The 19,798-nt window shown below is 38.9% G+C and overlaps 1 protein-coding gene across 3 annotated transcripts in view; it reads left to right on the plus strand.

The window, feature by feature from the left end:
• ANK3 (ankyrin 3) overlaps positions 1-19,798 on the plus strand; it is a 354,155-nt gene that overhangs the window by 52,640 nt on the left and 281,717 nt on the right. The window contains exon 1 of one of the 3 annotated variants that reach the window (XM_088060034.1): positions 8,635-9,227. The exons of the other annotated variants lie outside the window; for them this stretch is intronic. Coding sequence (XP_087916160.1) covers positions 9,165-9,227 — 63 coding nt within the window. The 5' untranslated portion in view covers positions 8,635-9,164. Of the gene's footprint in view, positions 1-8,634; positions 9,228-19,798 lie in introns of those variants that run through there. 3 annotated transcript variants of the gene reach the window in all.

Here is a 19,798-nt window from a genome sequence, read left to right on the forward strand (position 1 = left end):
CGCCACTGTAAAAGTTGCAGATGTGAAGCTCTAGGCCTTTAAGTGCACACTGCATATTGCTCTTGCATGTGTAAGATGTACATGCCATAAGGATAAAGTGCACCTTAACATTTTAGCTGCTCAAGCAGAGGCTTCTTTCCCCCACTCACCTTCCAGCTGATAAGAGTAATAGAAAAATATATTTGGGTTAAAGATAACGTGTTGGTTATAGCCATTTTTCACTGACATTTTTCCTTTCAATTTTTTGGATCCCTTCAAATAGTATTTTTTCTTTTAATTTTTTTTTTTTTTTTCTGTTTCCTTAGGATTTCCTGATTGGCCATTAATTAAATGGCCATTAATTAAAACCATTTAATCTTCATGGTGAAGATTTCAGAATGTCAGTCCTCCCTCTTGCTCAGTTCTACAGAACTTGATATTGCAGCATAGGTGTCTGGCTTTGACCATGAGGCCTATGAAGGGGTTCCAGACAGCAGTGATTGTCCTTGCTTGGTGTTCTCCAGATGCCCACCCAGCCCCTCTCTCACTGTTCCCCCTCAATACCAGAGGGGGAAGGAACTAAGAGGGAAAAGTTTGTGGATGGAGGTAAAGGGAGATCACTTGCCAATTATCATCGTGGGCAAAAACACAAGTTGGGGAAGATTATTTTCTTGCTAAGACGGAAAATCTGTATTCTTTATGACCAAATTGATTTTTTTATTGCAGAAACCAGACAAAAATAGTGTCACGTACACCTGCCCCCCACCAAGTTCTTCACTGATTTTTTTTGGTGTACTTTATTCCTTAGTCTGAGCTTAAAGGAAAGGCAGTTTTAAGTGATGCTTGTCCATGCTTTGGCTTTTTTTTTAATTTGTACATTTTATAGAGGATCTTTTTGTATAGTTCTGGGTTTGAAAAGTTTCCTCAAAGTTCTGTAGACATAGAAAAACTGAATTTATTGGTATTTGTTTTAAATCTTTGTAATGTGTGTTAGGTATAAAACTGTACATTATTATAGTGTTAAAAAGCAACAAATTCTAGGAAGAAACTCTTAATTATGATTCAGGCCTGTTGAAGCAAATATTTGACAGATCTTGATAGATGGAAGTTTTTCCTTTTGAGCTGTGAAAATTGAAGTTGAAATTTCATAATTTCAATTAGAAGTGTATATTTGTAATTGAAGGTACAGATCCAGGGCAGACTCATATGATTGATTGTTTTTTGAAAAGCAAAATCTTACTTATTTTAATGCTGGGAAGAGATGAAACTTCAAGCTACTTTTACTCTTTACATGAGATTTAAGAAAAAAAAAATCATACCAAAGCTAAAAACATTTGTTGCTATGGCATATTGAGATTCTCTGGGACACCACAAATCATGGGCACAGGGTGAGGGAGAAAGTAAATTCTCTTTATATTTATAATCTCTTTATATTACTGAGTGATGAGATTTAGTGCACTTTGCTGTTTGACCTCTTACACACTCCCTCCAGTTGAGTCTCTCTTGTCTCTTAATTATCTGTGGATTTATTCCCATCCATGTACCTTCTAATGAGAGAAATCTAATCATGGCCAGCATACAGCCTGGAATGTAAATAGGATATGACCCACTGTCTGGTGCTCTGTGAAATAATTATGGCCACCATTTCACCTATTTTTTTATGTGTTGTAGCTGGACCAAAAAACTGGTCATTGTTGGAGGTGCTAAAAAAAACCCAACAACAAACAAAACCCCCAAACCAATAATTTGATTTTCATGAAAACAGCTTAAATTTTAAACACCCTTTCCTTCCTAAAACATGGAGCAGGAGAAAGATATTGTTGAGAGGCAGGAATGCAAACAAGCCCTATTTTTTTCTTTCCGTTTTTTTTTTCCCTTTTTTTCTTGGTCCTGTTTTTGTCAGAATGCAAAATAACCAAAACATGTAAGGAAAATGTAATCTCTGGAGGATTAAAATTCTAATCTGATGGCTTATATAAACTTATTTACCTCAGAACTATATTGTAGTATAGCTGTCTATGTAGAAATATAAACAGATTTTTATAGAGAATATTGCAATAATTAACAGTGTAGATTGGGGCATCAAATTTGGGGGTTTTGTTTTGTCTTTAAAAGGCACTTGAGCAGATAGTGTTAAACACTTCCTATACGGACTTCAGAAACTGTTGGGCTGTAATAGTCATGAAACTAGAAATAAGTTTTGTTTTATCCCTCAGTAGAAGCTTCGGGATTTAATGTTAAGCATTTTTCAGTTAGTGCTGTGACTTAGTGCTTCTCTTGCAGTTTTAAATTGATGTTTACAGCTTTTTTACGTTTTACAGATACTTGTGATATTACATTCTAAATTAAAAGGTAAGAAATGAAGACTTTGTCACCTAACCAAAATGTCATGAGGCCCGTTTTTTTCTCTCTAATTAGGCAAAAAGCTGCTAGATAGCTTAGTGTGTTGTTATGCTCCAAATGTGCTCCCAAAGTGGAGTTGCTCCAGCATTACTTTTTTTCCCTCATATTTAAAAGAACAGCTTTTCTTGCTGCTGTGATTTCATCAGTGAAACTTGGAGGAGCGTCTGGCTTAAAAAATCTTGCAGACTGGGGCCTTAGAATCAAAGCTAAATTTGGGTTGTTCAGCACTTACTAGTTCACTGAATTTGTGAATAATCTGTCATGAAGTCTTATACCATTTCCCTGGCTTGTGAAGCTGCTGTCCTATTCACAGTGCTTGTCACAATGAGCACTGTCCTGGGGAGCAGAGGCTGCACTACACCTGTGTGTGGATCTTGATTGCACCTCCCATTGCCCCACATACTTGTCTTAATGGAGCTGGTGTTAGATTTGAGAGACTCTAACCACAGATGAACTGTTGTGAGGCACTGTTTTCTGATAAACACCCTGGTGAAGCCTTGTGATGACAGGAGCCCTGGCCAGCTGGCCTGGCAGCACTGTGGCAAGGTGACACACCCCTGCCCCTGGCCATGGAGCTGCCACACAGCCTAAGAAAACCAGCCCTCGGTGGTGTCCTCTTGCATCCTAAATGTAAACACGGGGAGACACTGCATGCTGGGAAGCACCCCGTGCTGGCAGGCCAATTTCCAAGTCCTGCCAAGGTACTGAGGGAAAGGGACATTGAAATACTTTGTCTGAAATATTGCTTTGTAGGGTGGGCCTTCTCTGTCCTGCCTTGTGGTCCTGTGGAGGTTTGTCCAAAATGGACTGCTCTCACTCCCATGCTTCCTCTGCAAGACTTTCCTGACAGCAGTATGTGTGCTTAGTATAAAACTTGCTATCTTAGCAAAATAGTCTGTTTTTCTAGGCTTACACTTAGAAGAATGCTTCTAAAAAAACAAGGGGAAAAAAAAAAAAGTTTTGCAAAACACTGTAGGAGTAAAATAAAAACCAGAATCTTTCATGAAATATCTCAGCTGGTAAATATGAATTTATAGACTTTGGATATAAAGTATGTTCTCTTTATGTAAATGTGTTTTCAAATGCAGTTGGCAGAGAATTAACTGTGCTAGCAAATTTTGCAGGACTTCTGTAATATGATTCTTTCTTCCTTACCTAATTTTTGGTTTGGTGTTCCCTTGTAATGGATTGGAGCTCTTGAAAATTTCAACTACTGAAGGATGTTTTAAGGCAAGCTAATTTCCTTAAATTCCTTGCCTCGCTCCTTTCAGGAGGAATTTAATCTCTTAGCTTGATTTTTCCCTGAGAGTAACTTCCCAGCCAGTCTGGGCTTTACTCCCAGACTCCCTTCAGTTCTGTACTCAAGGGATATGTTTGTCCTTGAGGCTCCTAAATTCACTTAGCTAACATGTGTTAAAGTAATTGTGAAGGCAAGTCAGCTTGGTTTTGATTCATGTTAGCATCTCATATTCATCTGTAGACTTAATACAAAAGTTAATCTTAACTTGTTAACTTGAGTTGTTTTGCCATTGTTTGTGTTTAATTCTGTTAGCTTTTTAAAGGCGAGAATAAATCTTGTATCTAATATAGGTATCTGTCCTCCTGAAGGAGTTGTAGCAACTTCATTCCTGCTAGTACAGGACAGTCCAGCTCTCTTCAGCTAGAGTTTGGTCAGAGGTCTCTTATTTCTTTAGTTGATTTCTACTTCTACTCTGGAATATTGTTCCAGGACTTTCATTTAGAGGGAGGGAGAGAGGAGATAGTGGGGCAGATCTAACCTACACTATGGAATTTTAGGCCAGGAAAATCTTCAGGTTGGTAGTTGAGTCTATAGAGGACTGTGCCAGCATATGTACCATACCAGGGTATGGTTGTTAAGTGGTAACCACTGCTCTATTCTCATAATCATAGCCTGAAGATAAGTGAGTTTTGGGTTGTTTTTATGTTGACATGGGATAATGGACTCTTTCACACATGCAGCTTTGCAAATGAGCAGATTGGTAAATAGGCTGGGTTAGATGTCTAGTGTAAGTTAATGAAGTAAGTAATGCCAATATTTAAGTTGAAATTTTCTTAAACTGCCATTTTGCTCAAATTATGGATTTGGAAAAACGATCAAGACTGAGCTGGAAATGTTTTTCTTAGCTTAAAATGCTTTCACTAAGTACTTCCTTTCATATTTAAAAGGAAAATAGTCATTGACTTCTGGTTTTAATTTTGTAAGAGAAAGAGGAATAAAGTTAATTTGCCTTCCATACTCTCAGCACAAATTCTATTCCTGTCTAGGTAATGCCTGGTTTAACCTTGAGTTTTGGCTGCTTATAGTGTAAGATATTGCTCAAGGAAGTACTAAGCGGTCCATCTGCAAAGTGATCCTGCAGTTAACGCTGAATGCCATAAGTTTTTTGTTAAATTAAGATTGTGGGTTTCTGCATGTATTAGGGGCAACCTGGCTTTTGGGCTGGCCTGCTTTCTCCATGCTCTTAGTCCTGTGTAGTTAGGCTTTGGAATTGCTTGGCTGTTTGGATTTGGATGGTGTTTTGGTAAAGCAAGGAACTACTATAGCCATTCTTTTTAAATCCCACTGCATGCAGTTACAAAACAGGTTCCCAATAACAAGTTGTGTCCCCCTCGCTTCTTGCATGCAAGTCACACTAACTTATAAATAGAATGCCCTGATAGACAGAACTTGGCCCATCCTCTTGTCCTCTTATGCGAGTTATTTTGATTTAAAAATAGAACTGTCCTAGAACTGATACGTATCGAGGAGGTTGGGAAAGCTCACTTCTGGACACTGCTGTGATTAAGCAGCAAATTACAGGGAGCAATGTGTGTGTTCTCATCATAATCAAAAGATTTAAAAGCACAGTAACATTAACTTTTTCAAGGAGCTGTGCATTTTCTTAGGGTTGGATTTCTGCATGTTGTGTCTTTTGCTGTAGCTTACCAAATCATACACAAAATACATCAAAATATATGTGCCTCCACAAAGAAGTAACTGTTGTGAGTGTTGGAAAGATGAAAGTGCTTCTGTGAGAAAGGGCTACCTAGACAGTAGATAGTAGCTGTAGGTTGTAATTTATTGAACTGCTGATTTGATCATAGCATTACTGCAGTGTCTTTAAGCATATGTTCTTTCTGAATGCCAATGCTTCCTTAGCATATTTTAAGGTAATTCTGCCATGGTATTCGCTCTTAGTTTTGTTTGCTTTTTTTTTTTCTTCTTTAAGCTAATTTCTAAAACTTTAAATTTTCCTTGTTTTCTGTTGTTTCTTAAAAATACAGAATTTTTTTAAGTTTGAATTTTTTGCTTGTGACACACTTTAATGAGAATAAGAGACTTTTCTTGGGTGTTTGAAAATTTTTATTTTTCCTGGCAGTCTTCTTTGGCATTTCTCCTTCCATTTCAGTTCCCTTAGGTATTTAAATGCACAGAGTTACACTGAGCATGCTAAAAGCCTAGGGATGGAAGGAAGATAATCTGACTAATTTCCATAGTGTAATTTAGAGACAGACCGATGTCAGCAGTTGCTTGATAGTAGCTTTGCTATCAAAGATAATTTGTAGGTCTGCAGAGGAATTAAGTTGAAAGGCATTGTTTGAAGAAGGAAATATATTTTATTTTTTTATTTTCCTTCCTAAAAACCTTTCCTCAGAAATCTATTGTGTATTCCTATTAAGTACTCTTATATCTAGTACTTAGCTCACTCTTCTGCCTCCTTATCTGGAGTATAAGTGCTTGACAAGTTTTTTGAGGTAAGGAGTAAATGAAAAACAAGACCTCATAAAAGTGTCTAAATGTTGACAGATGAATGATTATTTCAAGTGGTAGAAGAGAGATTCATTACATTTCTTCAGCAGGGTTGCTATGGTTAGCTGAGCAATATGGGAGGAGTGTGAGAGCTTTCCCTACCTCTCTGAGCATCTTGTGACTGTAAAATTCTTCTATTGCTTATCGAGATTTTTCCTTCATATTCTAAATATACCAGTCCTTGGGAGATTACTCATTTTTGTTAAAATGAGAGAGAAAACATGAAAAATTAAAAGCATTCTGAAGTAGGGCACTGATAATTCAATATCTTCAGTGCTACCTGAGTTATGGAGAGGATGTGATGTGTTCTAAAACCTGAAAAACAGTTTCCATCTCATGGGCTCAACTTGGAGGTACCCATTGGAATAACCAAAGTTCAGTGGGAGCCTGTGATATTTCTGCATTAGCTGCCTGAGATCAGGGGATGGTTTGAATGTGTCAACATTTAACAGCCAACAAGTTGCTCTGGGAAGAGGCTGTTCTTTTTTTTCTTTTTTTTATTCCCAAAGAAGCGTGACTGTTTATAACATTTTAATTTAAAAAGTAATACAAAATTGCTTTCTATGCATACAATTACCTAAGCATGCCACAAATTACAGGCTTTCTTTTAGCTAGCTAATGTAAGGGATCCAAGCCGGAACCTATTCTTAAGAATTAACACAGTTAATTGTACTTGAACACTACCTCTTTGGACTTAATTCAGAAAACAATGTGTTGTCCAGGCAGATGTACATAGTAGAAAATGGTCTTGAAGAGAGGAGGTTTGCTTTGTATGTGCATTAGAGATAGGATGTTATTTTGATTGTTTAAGCATTGTTTTACCCACTGTTAACCAGCAGAGAGCAGTTTAGTTTGTAACATAACATACAGAAAAAGTGAAATTGTCAAAGGCGGGGGTGCTTTTTCGTTCTCTGAGACAGCCATTAAAAACAAACTGCCTGTGAAAATTAAATTCCTGTGTTTCTGCATTATTGACAGTGTTTGTGTATTGTACCAAAATATCATCTGTAACTATGAATTTCATCATATGTCAGTGACTTAAATGAAGATTCAAGGTTAATTTTGGGTAGTGTTTTCATAGTGTTTATTTAAACTCTGCACTGTATGAGATGCAGTTCCTAGGAATACCAACCTTGCCAGGCTGATGTGGGGAATTAACTCCCCGGTTTGGAGCCCCAGGGTCAGGTGATGCCAGTTTGTTTCCAGCCCATGGAGACGGTGCTCACAAGGACTTGTTGCCATCACAGAGAAAACAGTTTCCCTCTGATGGTGCTGTTGTGGTTGCTCACTGAAATTCATTTGTAGGGAATGATCCAAGGAGAAAGCTTTCAGGCAAATAGCATTATGAATCAGTGCATTACATCTTCTTCTTTTCTTAGTCTGTGGTACACATGCTGTTTGTCGTGAGTGAAATGCTGCTGAAAGGAGGGTGAAGGGTGAGAAGATCTGAAAGAGGCAAGGCAGAAGGATCCTGATATGAACCTCAACCACCCCCAAAATGCATGTATTAACTGGTCATTGCCTGTTTAAGGAAAACCTCAACATGCAAAGAAACAGAAAGCCAAATATCACCCCCATCACCTAACCCCCCCCAGCAAAATAACACAGCAGACCCTTTCATTGTCACTTCTTTCTATCTCTGATGTGACTGATTTCACCTCAGAAATGGTCAGATTAGCGTTTTGCTACCTCAAGCCTGCAGTATGAATATAGAGGATGTGGCTGTTGCAGGATGTCTGATACCTGTTCCACCCTTTCACCTTCCCTGATGGGGATCCTAAGGGAGGGCAGTGTCAATGTAGCAATCTGGATGTGCCTAGGGAGGTGCACAGCCTGCAGTGTGGTAATGACGTAATTCAGATGTGTTGAATGGCTGTTGGTATCGTGCGGGTTGTATGTAATATGTTCTTTATGGGCACAGAGGGGAGAGAATTATTGCTCCGAGTTCTTTGGCCTCTCCTGATTATTTTTTTTTTCTTTTTTTTTTTTTTCCATGAGACTTGTAGGGAAGTAGCCAAAACATTCAGCGGAGTAGGTGGCAGCATGTGGAAACATGATCTGTGACTTGCCAGTCGTGCACATACATGAGGCACGTAACACTTGTGTGAGAGCTGCCTTTGCAGGGACCCTGCAAATCCTGTCATAGGAACAGGCGAACAAGGGAGGAGCAAGCTCGCACAGGCAGGAATAGTTGTAAATGTGTGTTTTGCTGAAATGCTGTTGCTGCTTTTATGAGATGAATAATTAATATTGCAAAGCTTATTGTTCGGAGTGGCAATTTTTCAGGTCCTTTGAACGGGGATATAGAGCTGTTAGAAACGTAAACCTCTCATCTAGCAATTTCTTTAGCAGCGTGTTGTGCCTTTTATTGTTTGGATCTGCCTGGGAGTGGCTTTAAGATCCAGTAACCTGATCTTTTATCACTCTTGGAGGCTTCCTTTTCTGGTATGCCCTGATGCATTCAACACATGTCGGTATTGTATGCGACTGGCAATCCGAATGATTTGGGCTCACTTTCTCTGTCAGCGAGAAACGGCAAATCATCTGCTGGTGAACCCTTCTGAGACCTGCCAGCGTCTGCAGCTAATTGCTGCGTGTCTCATCAACTCCATTTGAGAGACTGGCAGCGCTCTGGATGACCAAGCGATGAACGTGGACGAGATCTGATCGCGGGAGTAAAGACTGGTTAAGAAAGAGAGAGGAAAACGCCTTTGCTTTCCTTTAGAGGGATTGGATTGATGTCAGAACAGCCCGTTTCTCACGGGGGAAAGCAGAGCAAGGCTTATGAGCGATTCCAGGCTGAGCAGGAGCAGAGACTGCCTCTAAAAGCAGTTATTCTGTTACTTGTCTGAGAAGCGTCAGCAGATGGACTTTGGTTTCAGAACTGTGAATACTTGAGCGGCTTTGCATGTTGGAATACAAACAGTGATCTCTTTTATTCCCCTTCCCCTGTACATTTACCTGCTGAAAAATGAGTGAGGAAGCAAAAGAGAAAAATGCTAAACCAGCTCACAGAAAAAAGAAAGGAAAAAAGGTAACTACCTGTACAGATAGTCTGCTGTAATTCTGCTTTTTGTCTCATTTTTTGTTCTATTTGCTTCTGGGTGTGGAGTGAGTGGCTTTGGTTTGATAATTTATTTTGAATAAGGATGATGGTAGAATCAGAATGGTTCTGTTTATGCTAGATGCTGATGGGTGTGTTCTTTGCTGGAATCAGTATTAGCATTGCAACTCAGTTGTTTTGCATTATTTTAGTATTCTTGGCTTCAAATATATGCTAGTTATAGAATTTCAATGTGATTATAGTTTTCACAGTGTATTCCAAACACAGGATTACAAATAAACAGGTATCTGAATGAAGCCTTTTTCAAAGGAGAGACTGATAATCAACATGTGCCCATGTAAATGAATATAATGGACTTGGCTAAGAAAAACAAGTTTACAATAAGCATTAATGTTATGAAGGCTATGGTTTTTGCTGTGTGTCACTTAGATCAGTTTTATATATTTTTGGGGCTTGAAAATATTGTGTTCAATTAATTTCTGGAATAAAACTCCAGTTTCAGCGAGACTAATTTCTCTTCTGGCATAAGCCTTTTGCCTGAAACTGTACTTAAAAGACAAATTTGATTATTACCTTCTATGTTACAGTTTTTTGCTTTCCTGACAGCCATGTAATTTCTACCTCCCGCTTGGAAATTGATGATTTTAATGTGTTTATACTTAAACAGATTGCTAAATCTAGGAAGTATACTTCTTCAGCTTTTCTAACTTGTTTTAAATATTTAACTTTGTATCTTAATTTATAATGCGAATTACCTTGATTGCTGTAGAAAAAGACATCTGAAAGGCTTATCATTGTTGCAGAGAATATATTCAGACTCCCACCCTTTATTTTCTGAACATGTGTTTGCCTTCCTACCATATGAAGGTGTATGATGGCCTCATAGTTAATCCATTTCCTTGGTGAAGGATTCAGTACAGATTGTTGAAAAAGCAAATTAAACTGTACTGGCCCTTCTATTCTCCCAGAATTGCAAAGAGCAGCTTTGAAAGGAAGCATAGAGAAATATAATTGAAATCACTTTTAATGCTAAATTAGGATACCTTCCTGACATGTTTCTGTCAGGGGTGATAGGACTAGGACATTTACACCTTAATTATGGGGTGGGTTTTAAATTTTGACTGTTAATATTTTACCATGTTATAGAAATTATTTTTATGGTGTCCAACAACATAGTTATAGTTTTATAGCACACACACCACTTTCTATAGCTGAAGCTCATACAGATGATCCATGTATTCTGGAGGACCAACCCAACTGCCAATGAGACAGAGCAGCCCAGGGGGTTTAGGATTAAGCAAACTCTGGAGTCTGACCTGTCATTCCAGCAAAGGCTGGTCACAGTCTGTTTGTACTGTCACCTAGAAAAGATGATTCTTCTGTGGGCACAACTGCCCTGCCCTCCCTCCTCTGGTGACTGGAACAGTGTCATTGGTCTCTGGCGGGGGTGGGGGGTGGATGGAAGAAACGATGGGACACATTTACATTTGAGAGCTTCTGCTGTGAGCACGGGAGACCAAGGACAGCCCCAGCACTTGATGTTTTGTGAGGTAATGGCATAGGCTCCCCATCATGCCTCGAGTCTTTGCCGCACGAGCTGCAGCCAATACCAGGGTGTGACTGCAGACCTTTGCATTTCAACATGGAGTAGCTGTGCTTCTTAAACCTGCAGGAAGCAGTGTTTCCCTCCTCAGTTTGTTTTTTGCCTTTGTGCTATTGGAATCATGGAGGCAGCTGGGATGTGCTGTGTTGGGCTGGAGCACGTCCCTCATAACTAGTTGCACATTAAGGCTGCTTCCATGTCAGTGTTAGACACGGACTTGACCCGGAATAGCCTGATGGGAAGGGAATTACTCTATTTTAAACAGGCAGCAATCATTTTTCTGGTTGTGGCAGAAATTTGCCCTTCTTTTCACAGTGTGTCTGGGGGAAGGTTTTAAATTTATTGTTTTGATTCAAAAGATGAATCCCTGAATGGCCAGTGAAGGTGTACTTGAAGAGCATTACTGAACTAACCAAGGGAGTTTTATAGATAAACAAATCTATTTGGCAGTAAACTCCTGAGCCAGGTGAAAACTTAACTGGATCTGTGATTCCAGTGAGTTATGCCACCTGTCCATCCTAAAGAAGGTATCCTGAAATGGGTATTTCCTGCCTTCCTGTTCTCTTTAGATACTTCCTTTCTTGGCAGCTGTGCTTTCTCCATTTTTAGCTTTTCCTTCGCCTTCTGTCTCGTTTATCTCTAGAGTTGAGTGGTAGCAATTCTTCCTTGTGCTCTTTGACTGCCATTCATATCTCATTCCCTCTTCATCCACTCTCAGTTTTCCTGTCCTTAATGCAATTTCTAAAATAAATATGCAGGAGGGGCAGCATGGAAAAGGTTACAACATTTGCTATAGGGAAGTCACAATCAGCAGTGTGTGTTCAGATTTTCTAGAGTTATATGATTAGGTTGTATCTCAGAAATAAGCCTTCACCTGGCAAACAGGGTCTCACTTCTGAGCATAAAGATGTGCAGTAGCTCTTCATTTAGAACAGATAGGCCAAAGGAATAGATTTTCAGCAAGTATACTGAAAATACCAGTCTTGGTGAGGGGGAGAAAGATAAGAAACCACCCAGAAGGTGTCACTGAGATTTGTTATGAAGGATGGACGATTTAGATAAAAGCAGAACAATACTTTGTTTTAGCACTGTGGTATTCAGTGGGGATACAGCTTTCAAAGGATAATGAAGGTATCACATCAATATTTATTGCTGAGGCTACACTGGACAAGATTAGCTCTGATGGAATAGGAAGCCTAATTAGTTTCTCTGCTTCATCCTTCAGGGTTCCTCCCTACCAGCAGCCTGTGCCTCTTGCGCCTGAGCTTCAGTTGTCCTGCAATTTCCAGACACACTTTTGCAGTGTCAGTGTTCTAAAACTGCCAAGTTGAATCCCAAGGTGTTATGGAGGGGCTTTATCCTGTATGTTTGTGTCATCACTTTACAGCAAATTTTGGAGTCTCAGTTATAGGAGAGCACTGAACTCAGCTGTCATTAGAGATGTAAGATGTGCTTTGCTTTTTAACAAAAGAGTATTCTTTCCTCTTCCCCTTCAAACTGCAAGAATGAAATTAGCCATGAAAATTCCTTGATCTTCTGAAGCTTTAAAAGATAATCAGAAGTGCAGGAATTAAAAATAAATTAGACCAGCTCAAAACTTTTGTAATAATTTTCCCCCCCCACTTAATTTCATGGTTATTTGTGGTCATCTGTCACTTCTGAGTAGTGGGAAATTTCACATTAAACTTTTGTACCAGAAGCTTTGCTGAAAATGCGTATTTTTTGTTTTTAGGAATCTTTTGTTCCCTTTCTTCCTCCAAGATCTTTAGAAAATCTGCACAGTTACTGTTGCTGATGTTTCTCAGTGTATGTATTGTGTAAATCAGTGATGGAAACTTCCAAGAGAAATGTGTAAATAGAGTTTCTTCTTAAAATTACACAGGAGAGAGCTCATGCTGACCCCTTGAAGTAATTCTAATCTGTTTATTAATTCACCTGTCTGCCTTGCTTAGTTGATCACTGTAGCATGACTTCAGCATTGTGTTCCATTGTTTTCTATCAAGAATGAATGCCTTGTGCAGGGAAGAGCCAGCTGCTTATGCAGCAGGTGAAAAATCGGTGTTTGGGGTCAGGCTGCTTAGGGCAGCCAGCATTATTTTTTGGACTAATAGGCAGTTTAGCTCAATCCACTTTTCTTGAGCCAACACCCTGGGCTTACTGCACTGGGAACACACTTCGCAATCTCTGCCAGGGACATTTGCTCTGTCGTAACTCCAAGGTTTGACTCAGCAGCGTTAGTGGCAGTCTCCAGAGGGGACTCTTCCGTTGTGGCACACTGCTGAAAATCTGGTCAGCAGTGTGTCTTTGGATGAGAAATTTCAAGGGGCAGAAATTTTAAGTTGTGTGGGGACAGATGCTGAGAGATCAGATGGTCTTGGGTGTGATGAGCTATTCCCTGCTGCAAGATCAGTAGTGGTCTGGAAGAAGAGCTGTCCATGAATCTGGTGGAGCTGATCAGGTCCTTTATAAGCAAAGACTGTCTCTCCTGAAATAACATCACTGATTTCAGTGGAGACAATATCAGGGGGCCTGAGCTCTCAGCATGCATTTCATCATTATGTGGTCAAGTGGTTCATTGTTGTGTGTGCAGTGGCAGTGGATCTTCTGCTGCTTGTAATTCAGCACCTGTGAACACCAGGTTTGGTCATGATGAGATAAGTGGTTGTGTTCTATTTCTGAGATTTGTGGTGGTGTTGCACATTTCTTTCAAAGTAGTCTTTTACCACTAGTTTTGCTAATGTGGTTGCTTCAGTTCCCATGTTATTGTTGTTGGGGGTGAGTATTCACTGCTGTTTGCTCCCACTGGAGAAACACTCATTGCTAATGGTAAAGCAAATGTTCATAGTAGACTTTTCTGAATAGTTTTGTAGCTTTTAATTTATTCATAAAATTAAGTTATTATGTGGAATGTAAATTGATTTCTAAATTTGGGTTGTTCCTGACAAGCTGAGAAATGAAAATATGCTTATATTTGTGAAACAAAATTCAAATAGACTCTATAGAGGAACCGTATCTGTTCATGTCTTGGTAAATAAAGTTTATGCTATGTTGTTAATTTCAGATTTCTATGGAGAAATGGTTCTTACAGATTTAAATTTAATTATGTGGTGATAGTCTTAATCTTTAGTATGTCAATACATCCTGTGCTGAAAATTGAATTTGGTGCATGATAAATAGATTTCCTTTCAAATTTCTACCTGTTCCACTTTAGCTGAACAACTTTATTGATGTTAGATTTTTAATGTCATATTTTCAGCAGATATATTAAAGAGGAAACAAAGCACAAAGAGCCCCTGGAACTTCTGGAAAATACTTTTCATTTGCATGTCCAAATAGTAAATGACCAGCAACAGTGGAATGGAGTAGTTTTCAACCATTATGACTATTCTTTAACCTAATGGTTTTCTGAAAGTTTTCCCTTGAATCAAATACATTTTCTTGCCATCAGTTTTCTGAACTGACACAGAGAAATGAAAATATATTTATTCCTGTAATTCCATTGGAATCACTTTGGTACATGGTAATACTTTTACCTTTTATCATAATGGAATGAAAGAAAGCATATGTAATGGAAAGTTAAAAATCTTACTGTTTTGAAAGTACCCATTTCAAATGTCCCTTTTCCCTGGAGAAAATACTCTTAATTGATACTGTCCAACTAGTATTAGTCAGTAGTATTAGTCAGCAACTTCTGGTCCCGAGGCATATATGGTTAGGAAAATGTAGGGAGAGGTTGTTATACTCTATATGAAATGAAACAGCATGGTGTGTTATGTTACTCATGTTTTTAACAATTCACTCTGGATAAGTGACATAACTTGTAACTTGAGTGACAATCCTTCCATCTTGCTGCTCAATTACCACTCCTGCTGAAAAAAAAATGATTTTTTTTAACATGCTTTTTTTTTTTAAACAGGGGAATCTTGCAGTTTGTGAGAACATGAAACCGGAGTTAGATTACTGGATCGTGTGACACTAGTTCATCCTACAGTTTTGAGCTTTTCTCAGAAAATTCATGTGTGAATAGTTCTTGTTCTTCTGATAGATAGGTCTAAGAAGTTGCAGCACAACTGTGGAAAAGTACTTCAGTTGATTTTTTATTTTTTTTTCTCCTCTTCACCAAATTCTGCCCCTCTTGTGGCAGTCTCCCCCTTGTTTCAATGAGCCACATTTCCAGCTGCTGTAGGACCACTTGTTTCTCCATGCTGCCTCCTCCCTTTTTGTTTTTAAAGTTATCTTTCAGCATTTCCTCACTGGGTTTCTGAGCTATTCCTTCTCTTGAATGATCCTGTCAGTGCATGTCCTCCATCAGGAAGCTGATGGCTTTGAGTCCAGTTGTGGGTTGAGCCTTCTGTTCTCTCAGCACTTCCCTCATGTTGCACTGACCCTTTATAGTGGGTTTTCCATCTCCAGGATGACGCCTGTGTGTTTTTATGCCTCCTGTCACCCACAGGACTGAGGCCCCCTGAGCAGTCCATTTCCTTGGTGGTTCTTGCTGGGTGCAGGATGGCAGAGCCAGAATGCATGCGAAGTGTTCCAGCATGACTTGGGTCATTGCTGGCACCTCAGCTGGAGGACTTCCAGTGTCTCCTACTCCACAAGCTGGGCACTTACTGTCCAGGCCACGTTGTCTCCTTTGCAGTAAATTGTTTTAAGTACTATTAGGTTACAATTAGATTTGATTACGGAAAGTGGGTTTGAGCTGCAAGAGGCACAGTGGATCAGCTCCAGTTTCATCCTGCAGTTCTGCAGTTATCACTGTGCCAGGGACCAATATGAAAGTTTCTCGTAACAGTTTTTATTAAGCTTTTGTGTAAACTTCAAATTATTTTGGATCATATGGAGACCTTTCCTAAGTTCCTCAGAACCTGAATGGTCTCTGTTCAGTCTCCTTTTTCCGAACCCTATGACTGATGCAGCCATAGAATTCAGTAGGTCTTAGTGATAGCGCCTAGGTAGGTCTGGTAGGTGTTGAAGTGCTTATCACAGTTATATAACGGCTGTCACTTAAGCTAAAAATACTTTGATCAATCTGTCAATCACAGATTGAGAAAACTAACTGCATCTGGGCATCCCCTTTGAATTCCTAACAAGAGCCTGTATATCTGCATAAGCCTGACTGAGCATGGGCTTGTTCCTCAGCCTCCTCACCTCATTTCCAGCTTGTGGAGGTGGTGTTGGAACCTGCAGCTTTCCTCCACCTCTGGCAGAGTCCTGGTAGAGTAGGGGATGGTGCTGTGCTGAGTTCCAGGATGTAGCGAGCCAACTCTGTGCTCGGAGGGAACTACTTCTATCCCCTCTTTTTGTTGAAAATATCAAGGTATCTTAGCAGGGAAGAGGTAATTTCAGAAGTAGACAACTAAGGGGTTTAAGCTGAAAAAGTAGATGTTGCTGAAGCTCCCTATTAACTTCATATGCTGAAAATAGGACACAATGCTTGGCAATTGGATCTTTCTCTTCAGAAAGGTTCACCTTAAGGATTTAAATTTTAATGCTGTATAAAAACATTTTATTAAATTGGTGTTACGTCCTTATTTCAAGTGATGAAGCTTTTTGGTATCTGATCAAGCCAACAATGTAATGAATTCTTATTGATCATTCTTGTGAAGATCTCAGACTTAAGTTTGGAGTATGTGTAATAGTAATGTATTTTTACAGAAACAATACTTGCCACATTGTATCCTGGTTATTTTCTAACTTGTTAATGGAGGTGCAGGTTGCATTCCATTGGCTGCCAGGTGTTGGCTCAGTTAGTTGAGCGTATTTGCTGGATAAATGGTGACAAGCATGAGCTTTCCTGTCCTTTCTTTCCCTAACCAGCACAGGACAAACTTGGCATTTTTCTCTTAGCATGGAAGGTGAGGAATTAATTGGCTAGGTAGGGTAGAACTACACATGTGTATTTAATTTTGCATTTGTCTGTAATGTAAGACACCCCATGTCTTGCTATGCCTAAATTAAATGCATAGCTAAGTATATTTAAGACTCTTAAGGTGTTACCATCTGAGACTTATTTCAGGTTTGTGCTCACAAGAGATTGTTGTGTATGCTGAGAATTCTCTATGGTGCATTAGCAGTTTGTGAATGTAAGCAAGGATTGATTTGTGTGAATCATTTTTTTAAAGCATCTTGGATTGAAAAAGGGAATAATATAAAGAAATGTAATGCTTCATATTTGCCATTAAATCTGTTTCATGGCTTTGTTTAAAACTGCTGTTTGATGGTAATAATACTTTTTTTTTACGTAATAATGGCTATATAACCATTATGTATTGCTGAGGTGTGTGTGGCCTTCTAGTTTGGTCTAAAGTTTATATTTGTGTCAAACAGATCACTGCAAGCTGTGTTCTTCGTCTGGTTTTGGGTGTGTCATTCATGGAATAATCTGTAGTGAAAATTTGTATCAATTTTGGTCTTAATAAAATAATATGAAACCCAAAAGGTGAAAAGAACACCAAAAGCATGGTTTGGCTGTACTACCTGGTATTTGTGTGATGTCCCCTATTGGTGTTTTTCAGGAGATCCTTAGTCAAGGAGTGGCTGATGCCCTTAAACAAGGTCCCATCCCTAATTTCCATCAGTCAGTTTCTAAACTAGTAAGAATCTTTCTAAAAAGCTCTTGAACATGTTCATAAGACCCTTTTAATCTGAGTGATTCTAGTGTGGTGGGAGTTGCTAATTACCTTGGAATTTGTGTCAGAGGGGTGAATGGCAGAATCCAGGATATGAGGGAGGTGGTGGAGGAAGTGGAAGCAGAAGGTCCATCCATGGTGGCATTTCCTTGGGCAGCAACAGGAGAGAGGACACTCACCCTCTTCTACTCATTTCCAGCGTTTTCCTTTGGCCGGGATGGTGCCTGGGCTTGTTTGCCTCCTAAGAGTTACGGATATACTGGTTTTGCAGCCTGTGAGAATAAATGGTGTTTGCTAAAGCACTCCAAATCAGGCGGTGCTGTGTGTGATGAGGACAAAATTCATCCTGATGGAGAAGTCCCTTTCCAGGCAAAATCTCAGCCAGGTGTGAGGGATGTGAATGCAGAGTGCAGAGCCCTCAGGCAGAGTGCTTGGGATGCACAGGAACTCTCCTCAGATGGGGCTGATGCTATGCAGGTGATGCAGAGGGCTCCTCCCCTTTTCCCTGCTCCCCTAAACAGACCTGTAATTTCATTTTCTTAATTACTGTTGTGTGTGTTTGCTTGGGAGGCAGTATCACTACTAATTAGTAGTTAATATTTACAGTAGAATGCCAGCTCGGAGTTATCACAGGGGAAAGCTCAGCAAATGGAGTGATGTCACTTGAAATAGTTTCCAAGCTGGAAATTTGTTATTGAATGTGGTCTGTATAATTCCGGCAGCTGGTTCCACTCACATTCTATTGACTCTGAAGGACACAGAGAGGGGTTTTATTTAATAGTCCTTTTATTTTAGAAAAACCTAAATATATGGATGTTGGTCCACCCTAAACAATGGTGAGATTTAGCTATTTCAGTCATTCAGGCACCACAAATTTAAACCTGTTTGGTACAGAGTGGTTTCTCAGTCTCTTTTCTTGCCTAAATTCAGTTTTCAAACAAGTTTCATTTAGAGCATTTCTTGCTCTTTGTGTGTGTTCGTTGCATAAATCTTGTAAAGCTTCTTCAAAAAGAATAAATGAACTGATTAATACAATTGACAATGGAAAAAATTAACCTCTTTCCTTTCTTTACTACCTATCATGCACTGTGTCTCTTCTCGTTAGAGCCCCTTCTACACCAGTTATGTGCAACATCCTGGCATTTCTTGCCACTTGGTAAGAAACAATCTTCTGCCATTAGGAACATAAGCTGAAATAGTTTTGGAAGACAAAAAGGAAAAAGTATTTCTTAGGCGGAGGAAATGAGTAAATGGCTTTGGTTTTGTAGCCAGAAGAGTCATTCTATCATTCATCACTCAGTCCCATTTGAAAATGAAGCTATATATTATTTTAGTTTGCATCCATGGAACATAAAAGGATATCATTAACCTTTTTTTTAAAGAAAGACATATTGCATTCATAAGTGTAATGATAGTTTTAAGTAACAAAAACCAGGCAGGTAATGTGTATAGCAAGGAAGATAGGACTATGAATCAAAGTACAGCTTGACTTAGGTGATTCAAGCCTGCTTATTTTACTGATATTTTATGAGAATAAAAGGTATTTAAAGGGTGGTGCTTACAATATTGTAATCACCTATTAGCAAAGTATTTGAGAAAAGAGGTTCCCAAGTAGCTATAGCAAACTTGTGTTAAATATGGTTTATAGGATTATCACAGTTTTACTCTTAAAGCAGATTTCAGCAGCCACCTTTTTTTTTTTTCTCTTTTTTTACTATACAGCATGAGACAAATATTCTAAAAATGTGAAAATTATGAGTAGTTTTAAAAATACGTAAAAATTTTGTTATGGAGCCCCATAACTTATTAAAGCACTAAATTTAGCAACTAAGTAACTCAGTAAAGGAAAGTATTTGAAGATCAACTGCTGGCAGTTAAAATAAAACCAAAGAGGATGTCTGTTCACCCACAGATATAGATGAAATTGTCAGGAATACTGAAATATTTTATTTGCAGTAAGGGCTGTAGGTGATTTGTCTGAAAGCTGAACTTTTGAAAGTGGACTAGCGGCCTGAAACATTTTAATTCATGATGCTACCAAAGAGAAATTGAAGAGAAAATTCAAGGCTGACTTTCAGAGTAACTTATAAACAGCAGCATAACTTCTTTTATTAAATTTAGGAGTATAGTTAAATTCAAGAAGTGCAACTTCATTTTTTTTTAGTCCAGGCCTCAGTTTGAGCAGCCACATAAGTGGTGGTATGCCCAGATTTTTGCTAAGCCTGGTAAAATTATCATATTACTTGGCAACTTAGTATTGTAAAAAATAAAAATCAAGTGAAATATCTGGAAACTCTTTCAGGAGA

Source organism: Pseudopodoces humilis, chromosome 9, assembly GCF_049639895.1.
Source record: "Pseudopodoces humilis isolate 2021_Gansu_Grassland_sample_001 chromosome 9, ASM4963989v1, whole genome shotgun sequence".
NCBI classification, from domain to species: Eukaryota; Metazoa; Chordata; class Aves; order Passeriformes; family Paridae; genus Pseudopodoces; species Pseudopodoces humilis.